This window comes from Mustela nigripes, chromosome 13 (assembly GCF_022355385.1).
Source record: "Mustela nigripes isolate SB6536 chromosome 13, MUSNIG.SB6536, whole genome shotgun sequence".
In the NCBI taxonomy this organism is placed as follows: domain Eukaryota; kingdom Metazoa; phylum Chordata; class Mammalia; order Carnivora; family Mustelidae; genus Mustela; species Mustela nigripes.
In genome coordinates this window covers 11,169,809-11,196,116 of record NC_081569.1, presented here as the reverse complement: position 1 = coordinate 11,196,116, position 26,308 = coordinate 11,169,809, and the positions used below count along the sequence as shown (strand labels likewise).

Below are 26,308 nucleotides of genomic sequence, written 5' to 3'. Positions count from 1 at the left end.
CCGCCCGACCGCACGATGCGCGCCGCGCCGCCGCCCGCGCCGCTCCTGCCGCTGCTGCTGCTGCTCGCGCTCCTGGCCGCGCCCGCCGCCCGCGCCCGCACCGCCGAGTCCGCCCCGGCGCCGCCGCCCGAGCCCGAGCGCCGACCGCGGCCGTCGCCCGGCCCCGGGCCCGGGAACGCCACCCGGACGGGGTCCGGGGCGCCGGCGGGCGGCGGCGGCGGCGGCTCCAACAGCAGCGGCGACGCCCTGGTGACCCGCATCTCCAGCCTGCTCCGCGACCTGCCCACCCTGAAGGCGGCCGTGATAGTGGCGTGCGCCTTCACCGCGCTGCTCATCGCCTGCCTGCTGCTGCGCGTCTTCAGGTGGGTCCGGCCGCCCCCGTCCTTGCCCCGCCAGCCTGCTGTCGCCGCGCGCCCGCCACACCTGTGCGCACAGATGCTGCGGGCCCTGCCCTGCAGGAGCGCGCTCTGTCCGGGTTCTCCCCGGACACGGTTCAGAAATGCTCGCCTCCTTCAGCGGCGGCTGTCATGGACACTGGCTGCCTTTGAACTCTTGGCGAATGTTTAACGCTAAAAGGAGCGCTAAGGATTCTGATAATTTCGCATTTGTTTTTTACACGGAATTAATTTTTGGACCCATTTCACAGATGGGGGAAAAGTCTCCAGAGAGGCAGCGTGGTTTGTTCAAGTAGACTCAGTGGTGGCGGTAGAATTTGAACCCAGGTCCCGTCTGCCTTTAACCTTACCCGTTATCCTTCCCTCCTTTGCTTCCCCGGCTCCGTAATGCCTCACCTGCCTTTTCCCTTTTCCTTCATTGTGCTACCCCAAAAAGCAGTGTCTAGGGCTCAGGGATGTGCCCAGGACATGTGCTGGAGGTGTGCTTTGCACCGGGGATTGGAGCTGGACTCTAGGGTGCATGGCGACCTTGGTGGTCTCAGGGACTTTCTGTTGGGGCATGTAAATGTCTCTCTTATGCTCCTGCTGACAGAGCCTCCTGAAGAGGCTTTTATCGGCTGCTCAAGTTCAGGGAGAAAGTGTCTGGGAAATGAGGAAGGGGGTTGTGGGTCCCTGGAGTAGAGATGAAAAAAGCTACCTGGAATGCAAGGAGGTCATTTCCCTCAAATGCCTGGAAAATCCCGTTTTTGCAGGAAATGAACCAAATAAATGTGTCCTATTGCTCAGGCAGGCCGCTGGGAAATCTGGGTGTGTGTGTCCGTTATTCACTGCCCACCGGCCCGTTCCAAGTGTACACAGTGTGCTTTACTGTTTGATCAGCTGTTGGAGGTTTGGGGCCAGGGTCTGGCTCTCCCTGGGGGAGCATTTTCAGCACAGGAGCGGAAACTGGACCTGGAAAGGCAGGGTCGGGAGTTATCTGTTGAGGTTTGCTGTTGCCGTGTGACTCTGAGTCAAGGTGTTTCCTTGTGGCTCTGTAGGATTAAATGCCAGAGAGCCTGAGAAAATGGAGTAGAGGGGGGCATGTTTTCACATCTACCTCCCCCATCCTCTGCCCTGGCACAGCCCACATTGTTCTTCACCATGCTGATGCCCTTGATGTACTGGGGCATTGACTTCCTGCCCCCCCCCCCATCCTTTCCACTGCCCTCACTCCTCTGCTTCCAAAGTTCAGTGGTTCCCTGTGTAGCTCTTACCTGGGTGTGGCATTCAAGGCTCTTACAAACTGGCCCCAGCCCATTTGGTGGCCATCAGCCAGCCATTCTGAGCCTCCTTTCTGTCACTTGCTTGTTTCCTTATGCTTCATGGTGTTGGTCTGTGCTTTCCCAGCCCTGGGCCAGTTTCTGCTGCACACCTGCTGTGACGGCCCCAAGGCCCAGCTCCCAGGCTTCCTCCTCTGTGTGGTCTTCTGGACATCCGAGTGAGGCCCTCACTTCCTTTTCTGGCCCACCACAGCCCTAGCCTTGCCCATCTTCTGTACAACCCTTCTCACGCCATGTTGGGTGGCTGGGTTTAGTGCCAAGCTTCTATACTCAGTGCACAGGCCTGGCAGCAGGGATGTTCAGTCCCTCCTAGGGTCTCAATGTCCCCCGCCGGCCTGGCATTCAGTGGAGGCACCTTCATCCTTTACTGACTTCCCGATGTTCAGGTGGAGTGAGCCTTGATGCCTAGAGCAGCTCTGAGCATGGAGGTTTGAAACATTTTGCTCAAAATAGGCCTCCAAGCCTACAAGGCAGTGTACTTTTTAAGAAGGCATTTGAACTATTTTGCTGGTCTGCTCCTTATTACCCAGGGGTGGGGAAGAAAAGCAAGCAGCATGGGGCCAGATGTGAGCTGCGTGTTGGGGCGGGAGGAGAGCGGATACTCAGGCCTCGTTGGAGGGTTTGCGCAGTGTCGGAAGAAGGTTCTGGTTTCATAGAAGCTGGTCATGTGTGTGATCTGCTGCTTCTTCCAGGGCCGGTGTTCTCGCTGGGGTGAGTTTGCAGGTGGGCCGTGGCCACCCTGGTCTCTGAGGCAGACGGGAACTTAAAGCATTTGACAGCTGGGAAGGGCTTGATGGTACGCAGTCCCCATGGGCTCCTTTGCAGAGGAGAAAGTTACATTCCAGGGAGCAGAGTGAGTTACCCACCAGATTCTCGAACATGCTGTAAATCTGTGGCTGAGGCTGGCGGGTGGCCCATCTTGCTGGTGGTCTGTACCGTGGCCTTTCCCCCCTCCACAGTCCTCAGCAGGCTCAGCCCATCAGGCCTCCCAACCACCTGCTGCTCTGGCTGGGTGTCCTGCTTCTGTGTAGTCACTGAGTCCTGGCCATTCCACCCTGTGCCCACGTCCCTCCCCCATGGAAGGCCCCCTCACCTGCCGGAGCTTCTGTTCGGCTGACTCCCTACTAAGTCTTAGCAATGTCCTTCATGTCCACTGCTGTTCCTGCTGCCAGTCTCGTCCCTGCGCCTGTCCATCCTCTGTCTCTGGTCTTGTCCTTCCTCTGCCCACCTGTGTCCCCATGCACAAGCTCATCAGTGTGCGGATGATGCTGGCTCTTCCTAAAGGGGCCCAGCCCCCCTCTTGAACCCGTGTGTCAGCTTCTGCCTATTGCTCCCTCCTTGCTGGAGTTCCGGGGGTTCTCCAGGTCCTGGGGGCCTGGGACCTGCATGCTCTGCCCCAGTCTGACCCTCTGCCTGGGGTCTCCTCTGCCATCATGACCCCACGGCTGCCTCCTTGCTCTCTGCTCTCCTCTGCTCCCTCTGAGAAGCCTCCCCAGCCGGGGCCCTCCAGGGCTCCCAGAGCACACTGGGACTTTCAAGTTCCTGCATGGGCTCGAGACAGGAGACAGTCACTGAACGTGTCCCTCTGCTTTTCAGCCCAGGGGGCTCCCAAGAGCAGAGCTGGACCTTGGTCATGTGTGTCTCTCTAGCACCGGTTAGCCTCCAAGCCCATGCTGGCATCTAATGAAGATATTTTTTAACAAAGGAGTATGGAATGCCTAAGTATTTTATGCTACTGATATTCCTCAAAAAGCCCTCTGTGACTCGATACACGGCTGTTGCCGGAAGCCTGCGAAGTAGGAATTCATTTGGATGGTGACCCTCCGTGGTGACCCTTAGCAACAAAGACCAGAGAGAAAGAACTTAGGTTACTGCTTATAAAGCAGCAACCCTAGCCCAATTGTCTATTTTCCCTAGAGCCACCTTGCCAGACAACAGAAAAAGTATGGATCCAAGGAAACTGTTAAAACTAAAAACACACACACACACAAAACACTAAAAACATGGAAACTTTGTGCAGTGGCAGCATCGTAGCCAATGAGGGTTATCCAAGGGTGATCATTGCTAATTGAAAACTAAAAACAATGAATACATGCAGTTGTGAAAAATATGCGTACCTTCAATGAAGCAATTCCATCCCCAAGGTACACACATTTTTCACTGGGATATATCTTCCTTCTTCCAGTTTTATTAATTAGAAGAGGAAGCAAAGGTGCGTGGGCAGCAAAGTTCAGAGCAGTTCTGTTTGGTAGTGAAAATATTTAAATAACCTAAGTATCTAACAATTGGGTCTTGGTTAATAATTTATGGGAAGTATGGAATACTGTTTAACTGTTAAAATGATGACGCTGGGGGCGCCTGGGTGGCTCAGTCCGTTGGATGTCTGCCTCTTGATCCCAGCTCAGGTCTTGATCTCAGGGTTGGGAATTCAAGCCCTGCACTGGGCTCCATGCTCAGCGTGGAGTCGGCTTAAAAAAAAAAAATTAGATCAATGACGATATTGATCTAATACTGTATATTATTGAGTGGAATGGGTTACACAGCAGCATGCATGGTATGATTTCATTTAAATAACAAATTACACGAATAATGAATATGCAAAGAAAGCCATGCCTGTGTGCTGTGTGCATGTTTGTGGGTGAGGGTGGTTATTTTTCAGATGATGTTTTTACATGATCTGAATTTCTTGACAGTGGACATGACTGCTCTCCCTGTCTGTACAGTCAGCCCCTGGCTGTGTCTTTGGCTCTGTCTTCCTAAGGACCTGCCTGAGAGTCTGGGGCATACATCTGCAAATGGGAATTTTGGATCCCAGAGCGACTCCTACTTGATTTTCTTGAGTTTGTACCAGTTCATCCTCCCGCTTGTAGTGCCTTAGTACCACCTGACTTTCTCACTGTTTCGGGCAGATTGGTGTAACTTGGTCACTCATTGTTTTTTTCTGTTTTTTTTTTTTTTTTTTTTTTTTGGCATTTTCCCAGTTTCTGCTGAGATGGAGCATCCCCCCCACCCAATACTTACTAATCAAGTAGATCCCTCCATCTGCAGAATCAATGATACCTTTTTCATGTATCTGAATCATTAAGGAACACTGTTTTGGGACCGGAGACAAATTTGGGAGGAGGGAAAGGCGGCTTGTGCGCCGGCACCGTCCAGGTGCGCATGCGCTTTGTGCGCGCGTGCACGTGTTTGTGCGTGTGCATGTGCGCGGGCGCGCATGCAATTCTGGGCGCGTTCCCGCACAGATAACAGTGGGGCTGTTTATGTATGTTTCTGAAAGCTGGAAGGGAATCGACAAGGACGCTGTGTCTAGGAAGCAGAAAACTGCGACTCCTCCAATTTTTTGATGTTCAGAACTATCTGGTGGGTTGTGTGGCATCAGAGACTCTGAGGTTTCACCTTGCTCTTCGGGATCTGGGAGAGTGACCTCACTCTCCAGGGTCCTCTGAACAGGGTGGAGACCAGACAGGGAACCCATCCCCTCCACCATGACACTCCTTCCGCCTTGGATTCTCCACTGCGGAGGCCACATTTCTCAGGTCTCTGCTGGCTGCTTTCTCAGCCACTTCTTATTTCAAAAGCTTGTACAGTCCTCTTATGTGGAAGGAGGGTTGGTGCTTCCTGAGGCATGGGGAGAAAGATGAGCTCTAGGTGGTCTGACACTGCGCAGCCGTCACACTTGCATCCATGGCAGAGGTGCACACCCCGGTGACTTGAGGACGTTGGGACCCCAGCAGCTCAGTCACCTTCCTAAGCCAGCTCTTGGCAGAGGAACACATACTTTCCTGCTTATCCTGGATTCCCCAAATTTCCCATCGTCTGTGTGTTTACATTTATAATAAGAACAAATGTTACTTAAGAGAAAACATAGAAGCTTGATACTTTCGGGATTTGGGGAGACTTACCGTTCTGATGTGGCTTTTAGTTATTGCTCGTTAGTAGGAGAATATTATTGTAATAAACCAGAGCCTTAGGCAGAGCGAGGTTAGCAAGGGAAGTCCCTTTTTATTTTATTTTATTTATTTATTTTTTCCTAAAGATTTTATTTATTTATTTGACAGAGAGAGACCACAAGTAGGCAGAGAGGCAGGCAGAGAGAGAGAGAGGAGGAAGCAGGCCCCCTGCTGAGCAGAGAGCCCCATGCGGGACTCGATCCCAGGACCCCGAGATCACGATCCGAGCCGAAGGCAGCGGCTCAACCCACTGAGCCACCAGGCGCCCGGGAAGTCCCTTTTTATGAGTTTGAGAGAGACTGGGGAGCTTGTTAGTGTCAGGTCATTTTTTCATGGTCTGACCAAGGTTTTGAATTGGGGGAAAAGGTATGGAAGTGAAACATATTTATCCTAATTTTTAACTTTTTAGTGGATTTTCTGTTTTGTTTTGTTTTTTTTTTTTTCTTTTTTTTTCTTTTTCGGTTTCATTGAGTTAAAGCAGGCATAGAGCACAGTGCATGTGGAGGGCAGACAGCTTCATGATTCGACTTACCTTTGTTGTGAAATGATGAGCACCATAAGTTTAGCGAACTTGTCACCTCACAGACATACCCAACAGAAAAAGGGAAAAAAAATTTTTTTTCTTTATGATGAGAACTTTTGGGATCTACTGGTTTAAACAGCTCCTGGGTACACCGTCCAGCAGTGTTCGCTGTGGTCCTCATGTTTATGACACACTCCCCATATGTCTTTGTCTTACAAGGGCAAGTTTGTACCTTTTGGCTACTTTGATACGGTCACCCACCCCCAGCCTTTAATTTTATATATGACATTGAAGAAAGAGTGTTAAATAAATCTAAGACAGTAAAAACGCAGATTTTTTTTTTTTTTAACGAGGGTAGAGTTTATGTTTCATTCTGTTTTCCATAAAGTTAAAAAAACAGTCACAGCACATGGGAAACATAAGTTCCCTCAAGTTGTTCTCCAGGGAGGAGTTTTGCTCCCTTGGGGTCATTTGGCAAGTGTCTGGATATATAATTTTTAAAAAAAAGATTTTATTCTTATTAGAGAGGGAGAGCGAGAACAAGTGGGGATGGGGAAGGGCAGAGGGAGAGGGAGAAGCAGGCTCCCCGCTGAGCAGGGAGCCCCATGTGGGGTTCGATCCCAGGACCCTGGGATCATGACCTGAGCGGAAGGCAGATGCCACCCAGACACCCCCAGAGATATTTTTGATTGTCATGACTTGCGGAGAGGGATGGTGTTGGCATCCAGAATTTAGAGCCCAAGGATGCTGTGGCCCGCCCTACAGTACAGGGACAGCCCCTTAGCACAGAACAGTGAGCCCGAGACGTCAGGAGTGCTGGTGCCTCCTGGGAGCCTGGGCTGCAAGGCTGTTGGTCGTCCTAAGTGAGCAGTTTACTGAGCCTTTCTGGGCCTTCAGTGTCCAGCACTAATTGCCATATACACCACCTGTGGGGGTGTTTAGGATGACATGGAGTCAACTGAGCCCCTGGTTCCCCTTTAAACAGCTAAGCATCTTACTGTATTTCAAAATATGGTTCTGAAAACAGATGTAATTTATACCCAACGCTTTGGCCTTGCTTCTGCCTGTAAATGAGCATATAGCCATATGGCCAAAATAATCAGGCAGGTGCATCTGCTTCTGGGCTGCTCTCAAAGGTAATTGGTGACTTTTTAACCTATGTGAGCCTCCCTGGACATGCAGGACACCGAGTGGAGGAGGTGCCTCATGGCTGCACTTATTAACGTGCCTGGGAGGACCCAGCACACCTGCCACTGATTTCTTCTATCAGATTGGGAAGGGAGAAAAATGCTTCTTTAATTGAACCCTGAGCCCTCTGCCTTAGATGGCTTTACCTGTAAACTCTCATGCCTGCGAATGCCTCGGTTTTGGGGGCTTTACAAACGCAGATCCTTCTTGGCACACAAGGGGTGGGGGTCCCCAGTGTTAGTGTCTACACAGCATGCTCCCAGACTTAAGCAGAGAAGGCTTCAGGGGTTGTGCTGGTATTTTAGTCTGATGGCTGATGCTTTGGTTCTCTTTGCAGAGGGAATTTCTGGGACTGTGAATTTAGACACATGTTGTCATGGTTTCACTTAAAAAAATTGTGTGCTTAATCTAAGGGTGATCTGCCAGGAACCCAGATTTGGTATTTATTTTCCCAGAGGGTGCAGGAGGGGAGGAAATCCATGCTCTCTGGCAAGTTTGGAGCAGAGGAGAGGCCATGGCACGGAGAGCTCCCCGGACCTCCCTCCCTCCACCCCATTGTACAGATGAAGAAACTGAGGCCCAGGACAGGGGAGGGTTTATTGAGGTCATCCAGTGAGTTTGTAGGAAAAGCAGAACTTAAGCACAGTTGTCTTTAAAAAAAAAAAAAAAGATTTTTATTTATTTATTATTTGACAGAGAGACAGCGAGAGAGGAAGCATAAGCAGGAAGAGTGGGAGAGGGAGAAGCAGGCCCCCTGCCATCAGGGAGACCCACGTGAGGCTCAATCCCAGGACCCTGGAATCATGACTGAGCCACCCAGGTGCCCCAAGCACAGGTGTTCTGATGCTCAGCTCGGTCCTTTCTGGGCCTCCAAGTGGCAGTGGTCTGGGTTTTGGTCTGTTCCGGCTGGGTCTCCCCAGCAGAGGTCAAGGACCCATGAGAAAACATGGTTGACAGGATCAAGCTTTCTTCCCAGTGTATATTCTGAGACCCACTGTGAGCCTAGGGGAAACTGTGCTGTGGAGAACACACCAGAGCCTGTTCAGTCTGGGAGATGGGATAGTGCCCTTGGATGACTCTACTGGGTAGAGAAGAAAGACTCAGCTGGGGAATGATGGATCAAAAGGAACACTTGCACACAAAAGCGTAAATTGCAAAAGGATGGCCCGGGGGCTTTGGTGGGGGACAGAACAGTCTGGCAAGGAAAATGGGGAGGACCAAATGGCCGAGCAGGGTTTGCCGTGGGGAGGGTTGGAGCAAGGGATGGCTTGGAAATCGCGATGATGATAACAGCAGCCACTGATACTAATTAAGCCCTTATTGTGCGCCATGAGCTGTACTAAACGTTTTCTGTGTGTTTCCTCATTCCTATGATCGGTGTGCTGCCGGAGTCCCCACTTTACAGATGAGTAAATCAAGGCACATGCAGCCAGGGAAAGGCCGGAGTCTGACTTCGGAGCCAGCATTCCCCTTCCTTCCGTTGTCGCAGGCGGATTTCAGAAGACACGGGTCTAGCTGGAGGACACGGGGGGTTGTGATGGGTCAGAGGAGTGGAGGAGGGAATCACAGTGCTGCTTAGGACCGCCGGCCCTGCTTGGGGCTTAATACGTGTTTGCTGAGTGAGTGGGTGAGTCATGATGGGGCTATCGTGGGGACTCAGGATGGTTGTGGAGACCTGTGGAAGGTGCTGGAAGGACTGGTAGGGAGGCCTGGAGGCCTGAGTGGATGAAGAGGAGGAGAGAGCTGGGGGCACTGAAGGGCCTGGAGAAGGGCGGCAGAGAGATGGGAGCGGTCAGCCAGGGGAGAATGGGAGGAAGAAGGTGGTGTCCAGTGAAACTTGCTCACAGAAACTCCAGCCGCACATCTGGACATTGGGGTGGAGAGGTTGGGAGCCTCTGTGGGAAGTGACTGTCCCTGAGTTGGGGATGTTGGCAGTGAGCAGTGACATTCCCAGGCCTCCTCTACCATGTGGCAGGGACAGGTGGATGCCGAAAAGGCTATTCATGACATGTGTCCCAAGGCACGGTGACCTCAGAGGTTCCGAGCTGTAGTTGGGTCTGCTGGGTCCATCTTGGTCATCTTGCCCCTGCCCTTGAACCAACGGAGCAGCCCCTGGAGGCCGCCTCCCTTGCCTTATGCCCCGCTTGCCTCACCCGGTGCATCATAGGAAAATGAGGAGGACCCAGCCCTTGGCAAACACAGCTCTGGAGCTGGAGGAACGGGTCTTGGTGTATTTGCCATTGCCATACTGCCCGCCACTCCTCCGACAGGTTAAAGCCGGGGTGTGCTTATGTTGTCTCGGAAGAGTGAAAGTTAGATCTGACCCTCAGGGATTGACAGAGGGGGAGAGAAACAAGTGTGGGGAGAAGGTGCAGGCCAGAAGCTGCAGCATGCACCGGAGCCCTAAGGCTTATAACTGAGCTCCCGGAGGTTATGCGTGTTCAGATGAAGTGAGCGCCCCCAGGGTACGGTGTGCCCGTTGTGTGCTGGATGCGGGCACTGGGCTTGGTCAGAGATGATGGCACTCTCTTAACCCCACGGGGGGAGTGCCCAAGAAGGGGGGGACGCAGCCAGGTTGTCCAGTAGTGACCAGTACCCTCCATCAGATGAGCTGCTGGCGAGCAGGTGTGAGGAAGTGTACTGGTTGAACATGTCCATCACTCCGTCCGTCTGGGCTCCTGAGTTTTGGTTGGGTCATTTGCTGTCTCTCAGGCTAAGCATCACATTCATGGCCATGGCCAGGAGACGGTTAGGGGTTTGCAAACTGGTTGTCCCTGGATGTGTGTTTTGTTTTGTGTTGCTCGGATGTGCTCAGTGGTTTTAACAACGGAGAGGGTCGAGAACACTTAAAAATCGGAAGTCTCCGCATCGAAAATGTAGGTCTGCTTTTCTGGACGGATGGGGCTATCTGGAGACCCACGGGCCGGCATCTGCCTTGGGCGGGGCGGCGAGCACCGGTCCTCGTGTCTCTGGCTGGGAGACAGAGCATTGGTCACCATCTGCCATCCTGTTTGTTCTTATGTTTCTGTCATCCCAGACCTGCTTCGCTGGTTTCCACTGCCTGGGCCGGGGGCTCGGGGGCATTGGAGTTTAATACCTGGTGCCTTGAGTCACGGTGCTTGACCGGGAGCTGGGTGCTGGGATGACGGAGGAGCCCCCCATGGTGGGGAGGGTGTGGCACGAGGACAGGGGTGAGATGTGGAGGGGCTTCCGGTGCTTCTGGAAGGCTCTCGCTGTGCTCAGGAGGGCTGGACGGGAGCTGCGTTGGAGTGGGGTCCCTGGAGACCTTGAAGCTCATGCTGCACGGGAGGAAAAGCTCTCCAGGAGCCCGTTGGGAGCAGCGCGAGGTCAGGTTCATACGGTTGTTTCCCTCTTTCGGGGGCTTGTTTGAACTGCTGTGAAAGGAAGGTGTTGGGTGAGTGTGCAGCAGGACCCGAGGCAGGGCAGGAAGGAAGGCTGTCCTGGTGGGAGGCAGTGGTGGCCTCGCTGCTCGAGCTCGGGCTTAAGCCCAAGTCGCTGCCCACTCTCCAGAGTCCGCCCCGTCCTCCCTGCCTCTCCCGTTCCTGCAGAAACACCGGGAGGTGGGTTTTGGGATTGACTTCCTTCTTTCTCCAAGTTTCCTTAGTTTTCTAGGGAAGGCTCACTTAGGTTTTATGCTCTGAGAACGCAGGTGCAGCAGGTTCAAGGTCAGAGTGGGAAGGGCCTCTGACCCCAGAGCAGAAGCCCCACCAGGCATTGAGGCTGCCAGGTGTCTCAGCCACCTGCTGGCAGCTGCTCGATTTGGTCATTTGCTTTATGAATTTTTCTAAATGTCAAAGGTGATGATAAATAATTAAAATGAAAACAACAACAACAACAACAAAAACCCCAAAAAAGCCAAGTAGTGTGGTTTTGGCAGCATGCGGGTCCTTGAGCTATGGAACTACTTTATTTTTTTATTATTTTACTTTTTTACAAATAGACACATATTTTTAATTTTTATTTATTTTTTAAAGACTATTTGACAGAGACAGAGAGCAGGAGCGCATAAGCAGAGGGAGTGGGAGACGCAGACTCCCCACAGAGCAGGGAGCCGGATGCACGGCTCGATTCCAGGACCCCAGGATCATGACCTGAGCCGAAGGCAGATGCTTCACCGATGAGCCACCCAGGCGCCCCCTAAGGAACTACTTTAAAGGGATTAAAAATGAAATCAGCTCAGCTGGGGAGAAAGTCCGGCTGCTTCCCAAAGACACCGGATGCCTGCGGGGGCGACAGGGCTGGCTCCGGGCCGGGCAGAGGGGCCCCTGGGCCAGCTCCAGGAAAGAGCCGGCCTGACACGCGCCTGCTGCATTTAAAAATGTTATCTTAATTACTGACTTTGAATCTTACTTCCTTGTTTGTTCGTTTTAAAAATAGGTTGTATATTCACATGGTTCGGAATTCCTGAGGAACCAAAGGGTATGCTGAGAATAATATTGCTTCTTGTCCCCCTGGCCACCGCGCCTCCTTTTCTGGGTGCTGTCGGCTTCCTGTGACTCTGTGCAGAGATTTTAACAGTGCAGAAATGAACGTAACATATGCACATACACATTTAAATATATACATAGCTTTCCCTATTTTTATTTTATTTTATTTTATTTTTTTAAAGATTTTATTTACCTATCTGACAGAGATCACAAGCAGGTGGAGAGGCAGGCAGAGAGAGGAGGAGGAAGCAGGCTCCCCGCTAAGCAGAGCCCGATGTGGGGCTCGATCCCAGGACCCTGGGACATGACGTGAGCCGAAGGCAGAGGCCCTAACCCACCGAGTCATCCAGGCACCCAGCTTTCCCGCTTTTTAATATCAACTTTGTAAGATAGAATTCCCATGTCATACAATTCACCCATTTAAAGTGTCTGATTCATGGTTTTTAGTGTTTGTGGAGTTGTGCACAATCATTTCATTTCATTCCATTTTATTTTATTTTATTATTTAGAAATTTTTTTAAAAAAGATTTTTACTTATTTGACAGAGGGAGAGAGCACACAAGCAGGGGGAGCAGCATGCAAAGGGAGAAGCAGGTTCCTCACTGAGCAAGGAACCCAACCCGGAACTCGATCCCAGGACCCCGGGATCCTGACCTGAGCTGAAGGTAGCTGCTTGACTGACTGAGCCACTCGGGGACCCCCTCCCCAGTCAATTTTAGAAGGTTTTCATCACCTCAGAAAGAAACTCGAAGCCCATCAGCAGAACCCCATTTCCCTCCCGACCCCCAGGCTTGGGTAAACACTCAGTTGGGATCCATTTCCCTTCCTACTCCTCTTTTCCAGAATTTTCCTGGCTCTTCTTTTTACCCTTTAAAAAATTTTTCCTTCTCTGAGCTTTGGGATCAGCTTGTCTAGCTTCCCCCCCACAAAATCTGCCAGTATTTTATTGGATTTAATTAAACTGGTAGATTCATTTGGGAGCCTTGACATCTGTATGGAGGTTGAAGCTTTCTTGTCAGAAGCACGGCGTGCCTTCTTTTCGTTGACACAGTCTTCCGTTGGTTGCTTTTGGTGGTGGCAGGAGACAGCTGGCCACCAGGAGCCGTCGCAGTTGGACTTCTAGCTGCCTGAGAGTGCCCACTCTGCGGGTGTGGGGACACCGGGTGTCCCAGCCGAGTCTCCTGCTCTCTTGTTGGAGGTTCTGGAATGTGCTGGACCTAGATTTGCGGGTCAGGTCACTCAGTGCTTCTGGCTTTCGTTTCTTTGACTCCGTGACGCCTTGCTGGCTGGAGGCTCCAGTAAGACCATGGGTGTGATGCCTGGCACTGAGCGTTCCCATCGTGGTGGCTGCCATCACTGTCACCCCAGTGGAGCGATGATGTAAGAGGGCCACACGGCTTTGAGAGTCACATGTAGATGGTGCCCCATGGTGGGGGCAGTGCCCATGAACGGAGACCGCAGGAGAAGAAAGGGGGACACCTGACTTGGGTATCCGAGGAAGGCTCATTGGGGAAATGGGAAAGCTGTGGCCCCATGGGGTGGTTGGGGCAGGGAAGCACCCTGGGGATCCATCACTGGCACCCCAACTGCACCAGGCAAGTGGTAGAAATGGATATGCCTAGAGGCACGTAATGAAGGAATTGCAGAGCTGAGGTCCAAACCCCATGTCTGGACGTCTGGACGCCACCTCAGTTTGTGGATCTGAGCGCTGCACCCCCTGACCCTTAAGGGTTTGTTTGGTTGTGTTCCTCTTGGTGGGGGAGGCGTAGGGCGGAAGGCTCCCGCCCCCCCCCCCCGCCCCCCCCCCCCCCCCCCCCGCAAAGCTGGCCTGCTTAGCTCCATAGCTCTGCTCCTGTCCCTTGTGTTTGCACGGGCGGGCGGAGCTCATTGGGAAACCCGCTTCTGACCAGCTGCTGAAAGGGCCTTTGAGTAAACAAATCCTCTGGCTTTAGGATTACATTTCAGAGTACAAGAATCTTGAACGTCTCCTCTGTCCTGTTAGAAATGTGTGTTTTGGCTCCCGTGGAAGGATCCTTTGTCTTTCAGAACTTCTCTGGTCTTGCCTGTTCCCGTGAAACACAATGCAAACTTTTACTTAAAACCCCCATTTGCCGTCCCTTCGTTGAGGCCACCTGCTTTAAAGGGACCTTGTTCTGGGAAGGAGAAACCATGTCAGGGGCCATGCTGGGGGCCAGGCTTCTTTCATTCCTGAATCTCCTTCTTTAGACGGAAGCTCTGTGCCCCACAGTTTCGGGGAGCTGCTCTCCTGCCCAGTCCCCTGCCCCACTTCACCCCACTTGCAGCCCTGCATATGTCTGGGTTATGAACTCGGGTCTGACTCTACACCTGGGCTCCTAGAACCGTAGATTCACCTTCTCAACTATGGAGAAGCTGCGTGTCCTCTGTGTAAATAGCTTCGTTGGCACCAGCTTCGTTGGCACTCAACTATTACGAACTAGTATTAATTTAAAAAGACAGGTTAGAGTGTCCACATGCAGAGAGGAGAGAGCAGGACTGGGCGAAGTGATTTAGACTAGAGAGATGTCCATTTTCTGTTCTCTGGGGCAGGGCGGCCCTGTTCCCCAGCCCCAGGACCGTTCGCGTCTGCAGGAAAGGCTCGTGGGCTGTTCAGAGGTTCCCCCACTGCCGAGCTGTAAGCGGCTGCAGAAGGAGGGGTCGCCTTCTTCTCTGCTGAGGACGGCGCCTTGTCCCATGTCAGGCAGTGATCGCCCACCCTCCTGCCCGCCTGGGAGGGCGCTCGTCCGGGGAGGCCCTGCCGAGGAGTCTGAGTCTCTTTACCTTCTCTCAGGTCCCCGTTTCCCTGTTAACACGTCCGACAGTGGACAGGGACATGGCTCCTGTTTGGAAGTTTTTGTGTCTCAGAGAGTCGGTCATTTGAAATGTAATTTCTTCAGCTCATTAGGTCAAAACTGGCATTTAAAGCATGTAGGAGACCTTGCTAATGGCCTTTCCCACTAGTCAGGGTTCTCTAGTGAAACAGGACCAAGAAGATAGAAAGATAGATGGACACACACACACACAGAGAATGTATGTCAATATATAACCCATGAATTATGTTATTACTACATTAATTAAATTAATCATTTCCCTTTAATACAATCGATAGATTAAAGCATATTTTTTGAGTAATTGGCTCATGAGATGATGAAGGCTGACAGGTTCCAGGATCTGCCGGGTGAATGTGCAAAGTAGAGGCCCAAGAGCTTATGATGGCATAAGTTCCCATCCCAAGGCTGGCAGGCCTGAGACCCAAGAACAGCTAATGTTTCGGTTTAAGTCTGAAGGTAGGGAAGAAACAAAGAACAACGTCCCAGCTCAAAGGCAGTCGGGCAGGAGGAAGTCTCTTACTTGTGGGAGGATCCGTCTTTATTTTCTGGGCAGGACTTCAGCTGATTGGACGAGGCCCACCACACCGAGGAGGGCAGTCTGCTTTACTTAGTCCGCCAATTTGAATGTTAGTCTCATCCAGAATTACCCTCACAGACAGACCCAAAAATAACGTTGATAAAATGTCTAGACACCCCGTTGCCCAGTCAAGTTGACATATTATTACATACATACAATTGACCGTCATACCTCTGATGTAAAATTCTTTTCTGAGATCATGTGGTTGGAATGGTTAGCATCAAAGCAAGTAGGCACGACATTCTAGAGGCTGGCGGGGTCTCCCAGCTTCTCCCTTGGGTAACTGTTTAGGGGACTTATTTTAAATTAAACAGGTTAATTTTCTCATGACAATACTCTAAACAATGAGGAAGAAGGAAGGTGATTTTATGGGTAATAATGATCCACTCCCATGAAGGAGAGCTAAATTCAGAGCCTCCAGAACTTTCTTCCAGGGCTGTACTCCAGGGCCAATGAATGACTAACCTGGGTTTTAAGTTCCAAGGGCACGACAAGGTTTTCAAATCAGATTTTGCATTTTCTAGGCTTCGCGATACCTGAGAAACAGTTACCAGCAGCCCAGCGACTCCTTAGCCTGAAACCATTTCGGGGTGTCTTTTTGGGCGTCCACATGGGGCTTCCTCAAGCCCTCAGGTCACGGGACGGTCCTTTTCTACCAGAGAACCCCGAGGAGCAGGTGTTATGGATTACTGAAGGTGCTTTGTGCCAAAGATACAGATACACATGCAGATAAATATATGTATTTTCTCGTGTAAATGACACTTTTCATGCTTTTGGTAGAGCACACTAGGTAAGACCACAACAATTTGCTGTAGCAGAGAAATTACGAGAAACCTGAAAGTGAGCCGCTCCTTTCATCATTGTACAAACTGACTGAAGAGTTTCTGTGCGCTGGGGACCGAGAGATCCTGTGTGTGTCTTGGACGTGGTCCCCACCTGGGAGCAGCTTACCGTCTGCAGGAGCATAAGATCCTTCAGGGCCCCATTGATGATTTTTTTGCGGGGGGCGTTGAGGGGCTTGGTTTCTCATAGTATCAGCTCTACTCAAAAAGGAGGAGGGACAGCATAGACTACGAGGCATCTGGGAAAACGTTCAAGATTGTGGAGAAATAAATGCAAAGAGCGTAGGTAGTCACGATAATGGTATTATTCCCAGCGGCGTCATAAACTTTCAGCCAGGCCCAGATGAATATTGTATCCTTTGTGCAGTGTGACTAATGCTGGAGACTGAAGGCCTTGTCTTAGCACTTTCCCTGTGGCCCACAGTGACCCTTTACCATTCCGGGGGTAGATGCTTAGCGTTATAACTCACTGTCCTCATAAATCCTCATGGTGGAAACAGTATCGACTTGTTTTTACAAGTCCTTGTCGTCTGAGAGAGGCTGTGGCACTTCTCTTTATTATTATCACTAACAGTAATTTCTGCTGAGAGCCTCCTGTGTGTAGGTTCCTTATACACACTGTCTCATTTAATCCTCTCTTGCCTGGGAGGGACAAATACGGTCCTTAGACTGTTGCATTTAGGAGGACGTGGAGGCTTTGGGATCGCTGGCTTGCCTGTGATCACACAGGTTGAGGGTGCCCGAGCCCCACCCCAATCCAAGTTGGTGGCCCATGGGTGCTGCTCTCGATGCCACCTGTGCTGGGAGCAGTGATGCGCAGATACAGTGGGGGCAGGTTGGGGGTGAGGGAGCAAGGGGGCGAGGGGACAGGTGTGTCACGCCCGTGCAGATGCTGCGCTGGGTCCTGTCTTCCGTGAGCGTTTCGATCTTCTGCTTATCGCAAATGTTCTTTGCATTAGTTTTACCCTTTAAAAAAAAATACTGCACTGGGGTCTTATTTATCTCGATGACGGGGCTTTGCAGTGCTCAGGGCAGGCACGATTCTCCCCCTTTTGTGGCTGAGGACCTGGAGGGCTAGCGTTGTCAGGAGTCCGTAGAGGCCCCATGGCTGAAAGGGACGGGGCGGGGATGTTCGCCGGGGCTTCTGGGAGCCGGGCGGGAGGTGGCAGCCGTGACTTACCTGTGGGGGTCCTAGTGTTCTCAGCAACATGCCTGTCTTCTTCCAGGTCGGGAAAGAGGTTGAAGAAGACCCGCAAGTATGACATCATCACTACTCCCGCTGAGCGCGTGGAGATGGCCCCGCTGAACGAGGAGGATGACGAGGACGAGGATTCCACAGTATTCGACATCAAATACAGGTATGGGGTGGGGACACAGCTCCCTCCGGGGCTCTCGGGGGTCGGGGTGGCAGAGCGGTTCACCTTGGAAAACAACGCGAGGCCAGGTGTGGCGTCCACGTGTCCTTGTTCTTTGGTGGCGTGTCTTGACTTCGGGACGTTCTGCTTACGGAGGGAGCTGCTTGGATCCCTTCCGAGAATGCACGGCCCCCAGAAAGCCAGCACAGAGAGGACTCTGGAGCAGCGGTTACTCCCACATTCCCCCGATGCGGGCGCAGGAGAAGTGTGGTCTGCGTGAAGGGCTGAACGTCAGACAGCGGGATTGTCCCGCACTGCCAGGGCGGGGGGCCGGGGGGCCGGGTCCGAGCAGCCGCAGACGCCGCACAGGGTGCACACAAAAGGACATTTCTCTTTCAGCCTCACCAACACTCCTGACTGAGAGCATGGGGTGGGGTGGGGATCACTCCTTGGGTGGAATTTGCTGATGAGCTTGAGAGGCTGGGGTGTGACCTGAAGGCGGCCCCGTTGGAAACTCAGAAGGCCTTTGTGACTTCAGGGCTTTAGTCTGGTTTTTGGATCCTTTTGCAGGGTCCTTCGGATCACTGTAAGGCTGTGGGGAGCGTAGTTTAGAGATGAGGACTCAAAGCCCCAGAGAAGAGGAAGCTGTTTGCCCAAAGTTCCAGTTATTACCAGCAAAAGGGAACCACAGGTCTGGGCTGGACCCTACCCTGAGCCCTCCCTGCCAGAGTTCTCCAGAGTAACAGAATCAACAGAAAGATTTATTTTCAAGGTCTAAGTCTGATGGTCTAAGAACCAGGAGAGTCAATGGTGTACGTCCCGGTCCAGGTGTAGGAGAAGACCAGCGTCCCAGCTTGAAAAGTCAGTGAGGAGAGTGAATTCCCTCCTACCCCACCCCCATCAGAGAGGGCAATCTGCTTCACTCGGCCTCCTGCTAAAATTGTCACCCTCCCCCAGAAACGCCTTCCCAGACACACCCAGGGCAGCGTTTGACCAAATATCTGGGCACGCTGTGACTCGGTCAAGGTGACACGTAAGCTTCTCCAGCCTTGAGAAGGCAAGTCTCCCCCGCCTCTCCTGACTAGTTCTTTATCAGCACAGCCCTGGCCATTCTTGGCCTGTCTGTATAAATCAGTTGTCAGAATCAACAAAACCAAGTTTGGGGTTTTGACTCCGTGTATCAGCTTAAGGGGAATCAACCCCTTTATGAGAACCCTTCCAATCTATGAATGTGGGTCGACTTTCCATTTATTTAGCTATTTAAAAACATGTCTTTCAGTACTTTCAAAAATTTCCTCCATAGATGTTCTGTAAACTTTTGTTATATTCCCAGATATATTAGATATATCCCCCAATATGTATACACTTTACACTTGCGTCTGCAAGTGTAAATTTATATGTGTATATTTTTAACCTAAAAATACTGTTTTAGCATCATGTCTGAAAAAATGGCTGTGTGATTATGTTTATACACCTATTACTATTAGAGTTTGTTAATGAATCACACCTCAATCTTATTAAGAACAGGTAAGTGTTAAAACATAGATTGCTTATTGTAGATAGCTGAGCAAACCATTAGCTATAATTTGCATGTTAGGTAGGTAGCCCCCTTGGAGTAGAATCAGAACAATCGGTAATATTCATCCATATGACGGCATAACACACACACGAGAAAGTGATTGTGCTGGTTTTATTGCTTAGCCATTTTATGTCTCACATCAAATGCACAGAAATAAAACAATGTGAAGAAAACTATGTCCTCATTTTGAGTCACCATGAAAAGTGTCTGCTGCGTCCTACAGGCTGGGGAGGGTTATACCATGGGGAGCCCTCGAGAATCTTACGTGGGTCAATGTACTGTTTTGATTCCGAGACACTAAATAAAATCCCATCCGTATTTAGTGACTGAACCCACAGACCTCACGAGACAGGAAAAGACTGTACCAGAGAAATACTACAGTCAGCCTGTCCAGATGTCCTATCTTTAGACTTGTACTTTGGCGTGAGGTGGAGAAGGGGCCCTTTCGGGGTACGCGGATACACGTGGTATTGTGGTCCGAAGACTGCTGGGTTACCATAGTGTCTGGTGTTGTTGGAAAGAAGGTACATATTGAAACCACCGTCAGATGAAGAAAATTCCACAGCTCGTCTTAGTTCTTCAGACACTGGAGCAGGTGCCTTTCCTGGGCAGACAGTTTGTGCTGTATGGACGCTGGTACTCTGGTAGACATTTTCAGCTACACTGTTTAAGGCGGCGGAAGCTGTCTCACCATCATTTGGTCTCCAGTACAAATTTATTTCTTAACTGGAAGTTTGTACCTTTGGGCCGTCCTCACCCAAGTCTCCCACCCCCAGCTCTCTGCCTTGGGTGGCTACCAATCTGACCTTTTTCTGTGAGTTTTGTTTTGTTTTATTTTTGAGATTCCACACATGAGTAAGGTCATGTGGTACTTAGTCTCTTACTGTCCGGCTTATTTCACTTAGTGTAATGGCCTCAGGGTCCATCCCTATTGTTGAAAATGTCAGGATTTCCTTCTGTTTTATGCCCAATAATATTCCATTGTGTGTGATTACCACATTTTCTTGCTCTGTTCATCTGCCGACGGACACTTTGGTGGTTGCCACGTCTTGTCCACGGTCGAGCCATAATGCCGTGGTGAAGGCAGGGAGGCGATGATCTCTTCAACCTAGTGATTTTGTTTCTAGAAGCAAATGATTACGTTGAACCACCTGTCAGAGTTCCCCAGGTGAGTGGGCGCTCCTCCTCCGTCTCGCACAGCGGTAGCACGGAGCCCCTCAATGCACGGTAGTTTTTATTTTTATTTATTTGTTTATTTATTGTAAAGATTTTATTTATCCATTTGAGAGAGGGAGCATGAGCAGGGGCAGAGGCAGAGGGAGAAGCAGATGCCCCACCGAGCAGGGAGCCCAACATGGGGCTCCATCTCAGGACCCCAGGATCACGACCCGAGCGGAAGACAGATGCTTAACTGGCTGAGCCACCCAGGGACCCCACATGGTAGTTTTTCATACAGGCATTACCTTAAGCCCCTCAGGCACGCTGATGTCTCCAGAGGTTTTAGCAGCAGTGCAAACAGCGATGGGCTCAACAGCTGAGAACTGTTCACGAACCAGGAAGGGCGGTGGGAGACGAACTTGGCGACGTGTCCCTTTCCAGGGCTGAGGGAAGGCAGCAGAGCTGCTCCTCGTGCAGAGAAGGCAGCAGGGCCTGGGGGCTCTGCCTCCCTTCCTTAAGCTTCCTTTGGGTGTGTTTCCAGTGTCTTCCATGGAGTATTTTAGAAAATCGAGTATTTAGCTCTTATTTTCAGCGTACTTTTCTGGTATCAGCCTTTCGGCTGCCCGCCACAGGCTTTCCTTACCGCCGGGCACCCCCGGCCTCCCTGTCCAACTTCAAGGAGCTCCTGGCGGACTTTTCTGTTGTGGGTTGAAAGGCTATCAGGATGTGAATGAATTTGGAGTCGGATCACGAGATACAAGATTGCTCCAGTCCTCAGGCCCAAAGGCGACGGACTATTTAGGAAGACGGAACAACAGCTCTCTTGAGTACAAGTGTAATATATGCTGTGGACAGTACAGCTAAGAGAAAGGAAAAATAAAATTGCCTGTAATCTCACTGCTTAACGGCAACCACTAGAGTGTGTATGAGTACAAATCTGTGAATATCCTTTTCTTTCTTGCTTTTTTTTTCTCAATAGAAGTAGGACTGTGTAACACATGCTGTTTTGGAATAGTTTTCCACCTGAACGACGCAGTACGAACTTTGTAGGTCAACAAGTTTGAAAGAACGAGAGTCTTAAGACCCGTTTTATGTTCGGTTTAGTGTTTTGGGGAACTTCCTTGTCCGCACCTGACAATCTGCTCCTGGGCACTTGTCTTTCCTCTTTAGACGTCGCTCAGCTAAATATCGGGGTTCCCTCTGGGGAACGATGCGGCTGAATTGGGACCTTGGGTTGCGTTTTGAGTGAACGCAGAGAGGAAAGCTGTGTTTTGGGCGCCAGGGCAGTGAGGCGAGGCGGTAACTCGCTCGGTTCCTACTGTCGCGGGGGCATTTCTTTGATAACACGTTGTGACTTAGAGCCTGGACGCATCAGCCAGGCAGGAGATGGGGGGGAAGGTGGGCAGGGCGAGGCGTCTGTGCAGAGTCCCCTTTTTAGGGCTCTGATGCAGCGGAGGTGCTCTAATCTGTGAGAGAAGACCTCCGCGCTTTAGGGCCCGGTGTGCTGGGGGCTGGGGAGGGGGAAGGGCGACAGAGTCTATAGAAATGAATTTCTAGCTCTGTCCTTAAAAAGGCTAATTAGAGAAAAGCAATGATGGCTTCGCAGATTACAGGGAACCCCGGGGTCTCGGAACAATTCCGTATTTCACAAAGCTTTTTGAGTCCTGGGTGTTTGTGCTTTGAGCTCGGCTGGCGCAGTGTGTGGCTGTGGCTGGTGCTTGGGTCTCTTTGCACACCCACTTTATTACGGGAGACTTCCGTGATCCCCTCTAGGCGTTTCCCCCAACATGAGGCCCGTGTCCGTCCGTGGGCAGTACCGGGGGCCGTCACACCTGCATCCTGAAGGTAGGCTGCTGGGAGCCCGGGAGCCACGGTGCTCCTCCCCACCGTGCGTCCGGGCCCTGTCCCTCTGACTCTCAGGTTCAGACAGGGTGTGGCCTGTGTCACGCATTCTAGAAATGCCTGCCTCCCACCCTCTCCAGGGTAGAGCTTCCTGTGGGACTCTCATGAGAGATGCCTGGCCTCTCGTCTTTGGAACAAGGGCGTTGGGTGGCTGTTTGCAGCAGGAGGTGAGGAAACAGATTGACACGCTTGTCCTAGATGTGGCTCCGGGGCTCAGAGTCCCCAGGGACACCCTGTGGCGGCTGCTGAGTGCACTGGGCACAGCGACTTCTGAGAGGCTGGGCTCAGATGGCCCTTCTGCCTGTCCCTTGCTTCCTTGTCTTCTGGAACGAAGGATCTAGAGTGAGGAATGAAGCTGTTAGGAGCACCAACCCATGGACGGCTGTGGAGGTGATGGGTATTATGAGCTTCTGAGGCCCGGAAGGAATTCTTGACCTGCAGGGCCCCTCTCACTGGAGATGCTCGAGTAGCCCATGTGCCCCTGAAACAGCAGCAGGTTCCTCCCCGGAGCCCTGGAGATGAAGCTCTGCTCACCCTCCTCCTTACAGGGTGCTGAGCTTGTGTGTGTGAAATGGCATGTGAAAAAGGCATGTCGTGAGACCTTTTTATTTCGCTGAGAAGTATGGGCCATGCAGGGTCCATTCTTGGCAAGGTATCGTGCACCTTAAAACTCTCTTGAGTTTCATGTCCGTGAGGGGAGAACCTACACAGACGGGAATTTGTGTGGGAATGAAAATTTACCACTGAGTGAATGCGACTTACTCAGTTTCCCACCTACACACACACACACACAGAGTTTATAGAGCTACAGAAGAATCAGGCAAAAAGGAAAGAAAACCCAAAAAACAAAACCCAGCACACATAATCATAGCAACGCTTTTGTAAAAGCTAGCCATGTCATCCCCTGCGTCCTCTGTGTTCCGCGTCCTGGGATGAAGGCCACAGGAGTGCCGACAGGTGGCGATCCTCACGTCTGTCGGTCTCACGCGCACTCCCAGACGGGGCCTCGCTTCCTCCCTCCCTCCCTCGGCTTCTGTGTTCTTTATTCCTGGGGCCCGCGCCCTTTTCCCCAGGCGTCCTTCACCTCTGCACGGAGAGGTCAGCTGCCAGGGCGCTGGACAGGCGCAGAGACAGGTGCTTCTCTGGCTTTGTGCTGACAGACAAAGCATGGGGCTGCGACAGGGTGGGACACGACCCTCTTCTTCTCTGCGATGGTTATGACTCAGTGTCGCTGGACAGGACATTTGGAGATTTGAAAGGAATAAGCACAGAGCGTGGCACCTAAATGTGTCGTCTCCTCTCAGGGAACTTCCAGCGGGGGAGACGGGGAAGGCTCAACATGGAGACAGTTTTAGGTTTATCTTCATGACAACAGGAGTGTCCTTAGCAGTTTGGCTATTCTGGGGGCGGGGGGGTGGGGTTGGGAGAACGAGGCTCGAGAGTCCTTTCAGAAATGGCTGCCCATGCTCCGCTCTGTGGCCAGCTCTCACTGAGGGCGGAAGGCTGAGCCTGACCCGCCTCCCGGAGAGACAGCCAGGAGCACGGACACTTACCCGGCAGCCTGAGAACCGCAGGGGAGGAAAGTGGGGTGCTGTGGACAGCCAGGAGGGGTGCCTCTCCTGGGCAGGAAGCTCTTCCCAAAGGAGGTGAAGCCCATGACTGGTTTGAAAGGAAGCGCCCCAAAGCCGGTAAAGGGGCAGGGAGGGGGAGGGCATTGTAGGGGGAGTTGATGGCTTGTGGGAGTTTGAGTGATTAGAGGGAGAACCAAGTGGGCTGTGGCTGTGAGCCTCTGCCCACCCCCCAGAGCCCTTCTGAGGAGAACCCCAAAGCTGCATGAGCTTGGTGAGGCAGCAAGAGGAAACAAGGAGACCTAGGGTCCATGTCCGTGGTCCCCTGAAACTTCCTGAGTCGTAGTGTCACCACAGGGTCTGAAGCCAGCCCCACTGCTCAGACTTGCCATGGGGCTCCCCTCCTCTAGAGAGGCGGAAGGAGCTGGTGCCCCCTGGGGGCGACTGCACGAGCCCAGATTGTGCGGAAGCTCTGTTTTCCCTTTTCTGGCAGCTGCCCTGCAGGTTTAGCTCTTCTCTGGAGGAACCGAGGCATTGTGCAGAGCATGGGGATTCATGGGGGTCCGCTGAGTCCGCCCTGTTCCACGCCACCCTTTGTGTTTATTCTGTAGAAGCACAGCTGCCCAGGGGGATGGGCGCCATTGGGGTCCCGGCGGAGGACCCTGGGACATGTTCCTGTAGCATCGCCAAGTGGTGTTGCCACCAGATCAGCAACGTCAACATGCCCATTCTTGGTTTGGTCTTTGAGAGCTTTGAAAGCTTCCTGTCCCCAGGTCCCCTAGTCGCCGTCCTCAACATGGAGCCTGCGGTGGATGCAGCCGGACCGGTGGGGGGTTGGGGAGGGCAGGCCAGGTCTGAACACTTGAGGTCTAGCAGTCTGCATCTGTAGAGTGGGGGGAGTGCCCGGGCTCCGTGGATGTCAGTCGGCAGGGGTGAGCCCCCCCACTCCCCAGCCCGGGGGAAGGGACACATGGGAAAGCTACCCCACACAGGACACACAGCTGGGGTGGTTGTCTTTCTCATCCTCTAGTCTTTTGAGGAGGACACCCTAGCGGCCAGTAGGAGGACGCCCCTATCTATTTGGGTTTTTTCCTTGAAAGGAATTTGTATTTGGATGTCATTTCAAACTTTAAAAAAAGTGGCAAAAACAAAAATAGTATACTCTTCCCCCAGATTTTCCTGGTTTAACATTTTGTCTCATTTGCCTGATGGCCCTGTGTTTGTGCCTACGGATTGTTTTTTTTTGTTTTTGTTTTTGTTTTCTGAACTCTTTGAGGGTAAGCTACATATATCATGTCCCTTTCCAGCAAATACTTTGGTGTATATTTCCTAAAAATAGAATGTTCGTGTCTTTTAGAAAGTAGTTGCCCAATAATGATAATATTTGTATTTGGGGATCATGTAACATGTTGAAAAGAAGTTCATTATTTTATGACTCTGTTAAATCCCCACTGTTTTTGCATGTGTGATTTTGTGATGCCCGTGATCAAAGATGAAGAGAGGGCAGTGGTGGCTCTGACCTCGCAGATTTTCTCTCCTTTCCTGAGTCTCTTTGGATGATGTCTTGAATGGATTTAGTTTTCAAAATTTCTTGCACTCACTGCACAAATGTTCCTTGTACCCCCTACGTAGCCCGGTAGCATGTGCTTGATGCTGGGGATTTAAAGATGAGTGAGCACAGACAAGGGTTTTGCCTTCAAGGAGCTCCCAGACTAAGCAAGAGCCAGACGTGAATCAGATAATGACATAAACCAGGGATCTGCAGACTCTGGTCCATGGGTCAAATCTGGCTGTCGGCCTGCTTTTGTATGGCCAAGAATGATTTTCACATTTTTAGTGGTTGCCCTGGTGTGGGAAGCAGGGATACAAGTAGGCCAAAATTTTGAAGCTGTGTACTAAGGAGTCTGCCTGGGGACCTGAGATCCTGAGATCCTGAGATCCTGGGACCTGAAAGGAAAGGAGGAGTTACTTTCCAGACAGTATGTTCAAAGGTCCTGTGGTTGGTGAATGTGGCCTGCAGGATGGAGGCTGTTAGGATCAGATTCGATGCAGGGTTCTGCTGAGGGCACTGACTGGTTCTTCCTTTTCTTTCAGGTAAAATCTGTTTGCAGCATGTTGGCATCCTGTGGAACAGTCAGCTGCGGCCTGGGGTGTGAAGGATCTGGGAACTGTCTCTTCTGAGGTGTTGAGACCGAAACAAACATTGTTGATGAAACTCTGGCACCGCTGCGTGTGTCCAGCGTCAGTTCAGAATGTCACCACAGGAGAGTTGCCTCTACCACCCTCTGGACGCCCCTTTAAAATGTCACCCTTTCCTCCTCAAGAGGGCTTTTGCCTTGCTAAGGGGCAGGCGTAGAAACATTTTGACTTTAAAAAAATAATTTTAACTGTTGACAAAAGTAAAGAGTAAAGATCAGAAGTTAACAGGAACCCCAAAACACAAAAGCCTGAAGGATATTCAGCTTATAATCTCTGACATTCTGCTCTCCTGGATCTACAACATTCTAGATGTCTGCCCTTTTGGTGGTCTTTTGGGCTTGGTCAGATTCTGGCCTGCTTTTGGTGATGGCTGTGCGAAAATTCAGAGTTGAAATGTTGAGAGCTAGGCAGCCCTAGCAGAAGTACAACTGGTGTTTCTGGCTCCTTTTCTTC

At 51.5% G+C, this 26,308-nt stretch overlaps 1 protein-coding gene and 1 pseudogene across 1 annotated transcript; both read left to right on the top strand.

The window, feature by feature from the left end:
• Positions 1-26,308, top strand: FAM174B (family with sequence similarity 174 member B). Its single transcript, XM_059418476.1, has 3 exons — positions 1-362; positions 17,321-17,452; positions 25,751-26,308. The coding sequence occupies exons 1-3, from the start codon at positions 16-18 to the stop codon at positions 25,752-25,754; spliced, it is 483 nt and encodes a 160-aa protein (XP_059274459.1). The 5' UTR covers positions 1-15; the 3' UTR covers positions 25,755-26,308.
• Positions 3,723-3,842, top strand: LOC132000382 (U4 spliceosomal RNA; annotated as a pseudogene).

Bases quoted from the DNA above. Each gene is read 5' to 3' on its own strand.
- FAM174B (XM_059418476.1), top strand. From the start codon at position 16: ATGCGCGCCGCGCCGCCGCCCGCGCCGCTCCTGCCGCTGCTGCTGCTG. The intron at 363-17,320 runs GTGGGTCCGGCC...GTCTTCTTCCAG, and splicing joins CTGCTGCTGCGCGTCTTCAG to GTCGGGAAAGAGGTTGAAGA.